The sequence below is a fragment of the Saccostrea cucullata genome, unplaced genomic scaffold (genome assembly GCF_032062105.1).
Source record: "Saccostrea cucullata isolate Sc308-1 unplaced genomic scaffold, CSIRO_AGI_Scuc_v1 ctg695, whole genome shotgun sequence".
NCBI classification, from domain to species: Eukaryota; Metazoa; Mollusca; class Bivalvia; order Ostreida; family Ostreidae; genus Saccostrea; species Saccostrea cuccullata.
In genome coordinates, this window is record NW_026930941.1 from 207,006 (window position 1) to 213,713 (window position 6,708).

The window sequence follows — 6,708 nt, forward strand, 5'->3', positions numbered from 1 at the left end:
CAAGGGGTTACTGAGGACCTAGTCTAACCCGGATCTCCACGGGGCTATTTTCTTTCGAAGACTGTCAGCTATGTACACGTATCCAGGTAAACCTTTCCATTGCATTCGTGACTAAAAATGCAAAAGAACGACAGTAAGATGGATATGTCAAAACATGAGATTTGTAAATACTGAAAGCTTGTCTTCTTAAGTACTTGGAAAGTGATGCTAGAATACCGAGTGAAGAATGGTTTCAAGAAAAATCTCGCGTTACAGGAGAAAAAAATTAAAACACTGGGAAAGGTTTCCTTTGAATGAATGGAATATTTTTTTTTTCTTTTTAGGCATAATATATGCTTTTACAACTATATTATTTACTCACGGAAATTATTAAACTCGGGGGTACTGTTGATCTGTAGCTTTAAAATTAAGGAACATTTTGCTATTGATAAAGTCATGTGATGCCTTGGTGCTTGTGCACGTTTTTGCCTGAGACATTATTTTATATTTATGTAATAGTTAATCATGTTTACGTTTTACAAGAAGGATATGGAGATAAAGAACAGTATTCAAGCTCAAAGTCCATAAAACAATACAAAATAAGAGCAAAGCAAACACGGACCCCCGAAACATCAGAGGTTGGATCAGGTGCCACGGAGGAGTGATCAAGCGGCTTTGGCAATTAATTAACATTATTTTTCTTCAGAAAGATTAAATTTCCAAATAAACGATTTAAATGCTTCCTAAACATACCCTTGATCACCCCTCAAAGTGTCGTCTTAATTAAAACAAAAAAAAAATAGAAAAAAATAGTTCTGATTTCATGTCAAATGCTATTATTTGTTCATGCACCTTATAATTTAAATCATTTTGAAAACTTTAACTGCACTAGTTATTTTATTATTCTCTCTCATTGCATTGATGAAACTGGAGCATTTCTTAGATTCGAGGTCCTGAATTCTCTTGTATTTTCTTCGATGTTAAAAAGAATTTCAGTTTGCAAAGCTTGCGTTTCTTGAATAATGTTAAAATACTTCAAGTAAAATGGGGGATCAAGCCTTGTGAATGCATTTAAATCAAGTTTTAAGCTCTCTAGTACAGCTCTAATAGGTGTTATAAATACTTCAAAAGTCGATAGGTTAACAGCGTTGAGAAGTCCTATGCATTGCAATTCGGGGTCTTGGTAATCTTCTACGGTGAAAACAAGTGATCCAGAATCTCCTTGATCAGCAAATTTACCACTGTTGCTTGTAACGACAATTTGGCCGTAATAATTCCTGTAAAAGTATTCACCAGGATCATTTGCTTCAAAATATATTTTGTTAAATGCATTGAAACTTGTCATTTTTCCCTTTGTCCATAACGTTTTTTGTCCATATTTTACTATATCCAATGACGTGTCCAGTTTTAGAATTTCTTTTATTTTTCCAGTAAAATATGGTTTTGAACCCTCTGAAAATCCTATGAAGCAAAAAGTGTGGTATCATTAGAATTCAAGAATATCAATATACCGAAAATCATTGAACAAATTCCAATATTTCTACAATTTTAATTGATGTTAAAAAAAGTTCGTGCTATTAAGCACAATGAAGGCCTCATGGGTTTAATTAAATTTTTATATCTAGGCTTTTTGAGGAGGTGTATCATACAGATATATGTGTCCATAGGATGGTATTACTGAGATGTGAGAATGAACAATATAGGAAAGGTAGCAGTGTAAATTATATAACAATACGCAGAGATTAATAATCATGTTAATAGCATATTGTGATATACACAAATCATATAAATATACAAAGAAAAACATATTCGTCAGATATATTGTTAAAGTCTTATAAGTCTACAAATAAGGAATCGGGGTGAGATATTGGTTAAAGTAAAGGTATTGTTTAGTAATTTGGATATTGATGAGTGAAAAATAAGAGCAAGAATACAATACTTCAATTCTCTTAAGGTGTGGTTTCCGCTAAGATTATTTGAAATTGTGCCTACTTTACCTGCATTAATTACGTTTTCTTGGGGAAGAAAGGTACATGTATCCTTTGGCTTGTGATCATCATGATCGACACTGACAAGTATAGCATCAACTGTTACTCTATTTCGCCAAACTATATGTCCAAAATACCCTCTTTCTAGTTTACCGCATTCTTGCCATTCCTGGGACACCTTTCTTAATATTTTTGTATCTATTTCATTTGGACGATTAAATAGATTTTCATTCAGGAAATGTTTTTGCACTAAGACATGTGCAGCAGTTAAGTAATATACTTTTTTACTTCCGATAAAAACAAATCCTCCTAAGGTTCCCTTGGTCATCCCTGTGTCTGCTTTGATAGTGTCTCCAACGTGAGGAGGACGTGTTGCAGAGGTGGCCGGGCATGATTCACGTACATCCACGGGAAAGCCATGTATGTAAGTAGGGAAAGGTTTTTCACCCATTGGAACTACACCCTTTGTGTGGCATAATATTACAATACACGAAATAGGTTTTAGTTTATGTGGTTTGTCTCCGTTGTAATTCATTGACAAAACAGGAGAGGTTGTTATGCCAGTAATGTTACTATGGGCTTGAAGTAATTGGTCTATGATCGAGTCGTTTATTGTTAAATGTTCATCAAGTTTGTATTTAGCTTCTTCTTGCATAATTGCTCTTGATTCACCATCCGTATCAAACTTTCCTTTGACAAGAACTTCTAGTCCACAGTACGTTGACGGTAAGGTTTCATCTTTTGTTTGTGGAATTCTTTCCCTACGAACGACAATGACAAATTTTTTGCAGCTAGAACGTCTATTTTTAATTCGGTACCCTATCCAAAAAGAGTCATTGCTGAGGCTAAACTCGGAGCGAAAGTTTTGTTCAGCTGCCCTTATAAAGGTTTTCGACAACAGTGTGTCAACCATATACTTACTCTTCAGAAAATATTCAAGTAATCTGTTCGGAATATTGCCTATGTCCCAAATATTTGTTTTATATTCCAAACTGCACTTTTTTGGTTCAAACTCACAAGCAATTGCCATAAGGCTGGATCTATATCGAGTTATTCCTTCATCTGACAATCTAGAGAGATCATCTTTTGATTTTCCAGAAGAGTTACATGCGAAAAAACAAATATCGTGTAGTAACAATTCTTCGATTGACAAAAAATACTTCCCACCACTCTCTACTAATTGATTTGTCAAATGAGCTACGTTGGTGTTAGGGATTCGTAAAAAATTGCCTTTGTATTATCGGAAATTTTTGTATGTTTCTCCTGATTTTCTGTTTTACATATTTGTACGAAATCCTCAAACAGAGAAAAAGACGGATGTTCCCTTATAGCAGTAAAGAGGCGCAAAAACAGCGTATCTAGGAGGACCTCATTTAAGTTGCAAACTTCGCCTTGCACTGCATATTCTATCAAGTTTTTAAAAGGACATATTTTAAGAAATCCTTCTGGATTTTTTACAAAAAGAATTTTGCACAAAATCTTACGGATTCTTCTATCACTGATATATAAGCATCCATCTTTTTTCTCTAGATAAATACCAACAAATGACTCTGCAATTTTTTGTTGGATCAGGAAATCATTGCAAAATGGATCCGAAGGAAACCTGTGAAAGTCTGTTGGATATTGGAATCTCAAACCTGGATTCAGTAACACTGTAGACAAACAAGAAAAACAATTCCCCTCCATGTCGTTTATGTGATTGAATATGTCCTCGTCCTCGGTCTTTATATCCAACTTCCCAGTAAAATCGACGACCAAGCTTTTTTGTAGAAACTCCTCTTTCTTTCGCCAGGTTTGAAGGTAATTTAGAACTTCTTTTTCCATTGATATTATAAGAGTATTATTCTCTGTCCAGTTATCGAGTAATTGCATTAATTTGTTAAGACTTAATATACTTCTTTTGAGGGTTTCCGTTGATGTTATTTGATCAAATAATCTGTCTACAAGTATTGCCATTCTGATGTCAGGTAAAACTTTAATTAACTCAAGTTCACTAATATTTGAAACACCGAAGGGAGTTGCATCTTTCATAATTCTTAATCGTTCAAACAATAACAAACTTGCACGAGATTTACCCATTCCAATTATGCCGGTTACGACGAATACCGATTTTCTGTTTTGTTTCAGTATTTCATGAAAATAGCTATTTATCATGTTCTTTTGATTTGAGGATCTAGCAGATTCCGCTCGCAGTTGGTTGAATGCATGGACTGTTATAAAACAATGAGTGAATTCTTACAAGAAGAACATAGTCACTCAGCTAAAATGTACTCATTTATCAACAAAAAAAAAATCTTTGCACATACAATATGTTAAATGAATGCTAAGGACTGTACACCCATTTGTTAGCCTGCTATTTTCAACAATGTTTTCATAAACAGGTTGGGGCGAAACGTAAATTCCGCTATAATAGTGGTATTTCACTATTATAGTGAAATTACGCTATATTTCCCGCCGCAAGCAAATATGTATGTATTTAAAAGAAAATACTCGTCGATTTTGATTTTTGTTTAAAGTTTCAATACATACATAAGTACAATAAATATATTCGAAAAGTAATTGTTACAAACATTACAGAACAGCAGGTCGATTCATCAGTAGTCATATTCAAAATAAATCGATTCTTACACAAAAGTCGCACGTTTTTCATACACTTCTCGCACGCTCACATCATTGTTTGCAGGAAACGCTTTGAAGCTTACATTGCTTAATATTTTGCGCGAAAAGCTAATCAGTTTACACGAAACGCTACACGGTTTGGACGAAACGAAAATCGCAGGAAAGAGAAATTTTCTTTTTGGGTGGGGGTTGGGATAGTAACATATTTCGGGGTTTGTATTTATTTGGATGAGTGAGATTGTTCAAAGGTAAACGTACCTAATTGCGGAATCAAGAATTGGAATCCAGTCTCCTCCAACATTTTTTTGCTTCTTTTTATGTCCTTGGCGTTGATATCAGACATTTGACCTGTGTGCGATGGAAATTGGAACCACCGATTGTTGTTGATTGGAAGCTTTATAGAGCTCCCGAGCACTGAAAAAAATCTCTTAAAATTTTATGACTGAAGACTCTTTAAGGCTTTTACGATTGTAAATGTGTGGAACAATTATTTTAGCATTCTGGCAGCAAAAAAGCTTTTTTCGTTTATATTATTTACTCAAAAAATAATTAGACTACGGGTTATTGCTGTTTTGTTAGCTTTTCCTTAAAGAACATTTCGCTAATAATAGAAGTCACGTGATGGCGTGGTGTTCATGCACGTCTTTTTGTTATACACTGTTTTATCTTTATGCAAACGTTAATAATAATTTACGTTTATCTTTAGTTTTGGTAAATTATCAAGCTTAATTTTCTTTAAAAAGTCTGAATTTCCCGAGAAATGCTTTATATGCTTTCTTAACATACCCGTGTTCTGCAGTAGGATTGTCTATCCTGTTGATTTCATCTAATACATGTATGAGTGGTTTTATGTTTAAGGGCTGTTTGTTGTTTTAATGCAATTTGTCTTTGAATATAAGAATGAAAGAATTGGATACAAATACCTTTTGTAACATGGGTTTTCTTCGAAGCATCGGAAACACAGTATCCTTCATCTGCATCTGAGTCAGATTCCTCCGAGACACTTCTTGATTCATCATCGTTTTTAGTCTGATGCTCATTTTTCATAAAAAAGCGAAGGAACGACATACCAAATCCCATAGCGATGAATGAAAGAGTTCTAAAAAGTTAAATCAACATTGTAACTTACATTGTGCACTTTAATTGTCTAATCCTCTCACTCTTGCTCCTTTTTTTTCTATACCGAATCCTATTAAGGAAAGAAATGGAGATACATATTCACAAAAAATATGTACATGTACTTACCTATTAAACCTTATGATAAGTCTATGCCTTATAAATGTTGCCTTATTATCATTAGCAGTGAATTCATTGGAACTGTTCCAGCATTTTACAGCATATTTGGAAATCAGTTAAGTTTTCAATAAAACAAGGTAACAATTGATTATTAACAAATTGCACCAAAATAACATACTAGTTATTCCCCAGTATGATGTGACCCCACTCAAAATATCCTTTCCATAGATCAAATCATGTCTGGTATCTTTAATTATTTTCCCTCCACGTTTCCTTGTTTATGCGGAAATAGATAAAACAATTTTTTTAATACAGCATACTGAAAAAAAACACACGGTAAACTTCTTTAGTGATTAAAGATTTTTCCTCGAAAGTAATGATCAGCATTTTTATATTACAATAATGAATTTATCTGTAACTTCTAAATTATTATAATATTATTTGATTTTGACTTATATTTCACAAGTTATTAATATTTATATCATGGTACCTCCAATGATGCAAAATAAAAAAAAAAAGTTTTTAAGGCTTTGGCATTAATGTTTATGCAGGCGCCCACCTCGACCATTACAAGTGTAGTTAAACTATTGCCCTGGTCATCTCCCCATTTTCCACGCAAAAAAAAATGTTAGTGCAACCTTCATCAGCCACCAACTATTTTCAATGAAATATATGCTTGTTTTTGTTTGTCTCTTGGAATTAGTATTTACAATGTGAGTATATAAGCCGAAGCATATCAAAGCAGTATCGTGGGAAAATTATGAAATTAATTATTCAAACACTTAATGTCTATGTTTAACGTTAATTTTGCTATGCTTGTACAAGTTACACATCATTAAAGCACTAGAAATAAACACGGCACTTTTCTCTTGAATTAGATTTACAG

General features: G+C 33.5%; 1 protein-coding gene across 1 annotated transcript; it reads right to left on the reverse strand.

Moving 5' to 3' along the window:
• Positions 1–868: 868 nt before the first annotated feature.
• LOC134230683 (uncharacterized) lies at positions 869–4,916 on the reverse strand. The gene is made up of 3 exons (XM_062712520.1): positions 4,845–4,916; positions 1,977–4,177; positions 869–1,440 (listed from the first exon to the last, which is right to left on the reverse strand). The coding sequence occupies exons 2-3, from the start codon at positions 2,995–2,997 to the stop codon at positions 890–892; spliced, it is 1,572 nt and encodes a 523-aa protein (XP_062568504.1). The 5' UTR covers positions 2,998–4,177; positions 4,845–4,916; the 3' UTR covers positions 869–889.
• Positions 4,917–6,708: the final 1,792 nt, after the last annotated feature.

Bases quoted from the DNA above. Each gene is read 5' to 3' on its own strand.
- LOC134230683 (XM_062712520.1), bottom strand. From the start codon at position 2,997: ATGGCAATTGCTTGTGAGTTTGAACCAAAAAAGTGCAGTTTGGAATAT. The intron at 1,441-1,976 runs GTAAAGTAGGCA...TTTGCTTCATAG, and splicing joins AGAAAACGTAATTAATGCAG to GATTTTCAGAGGGTTCAAAA.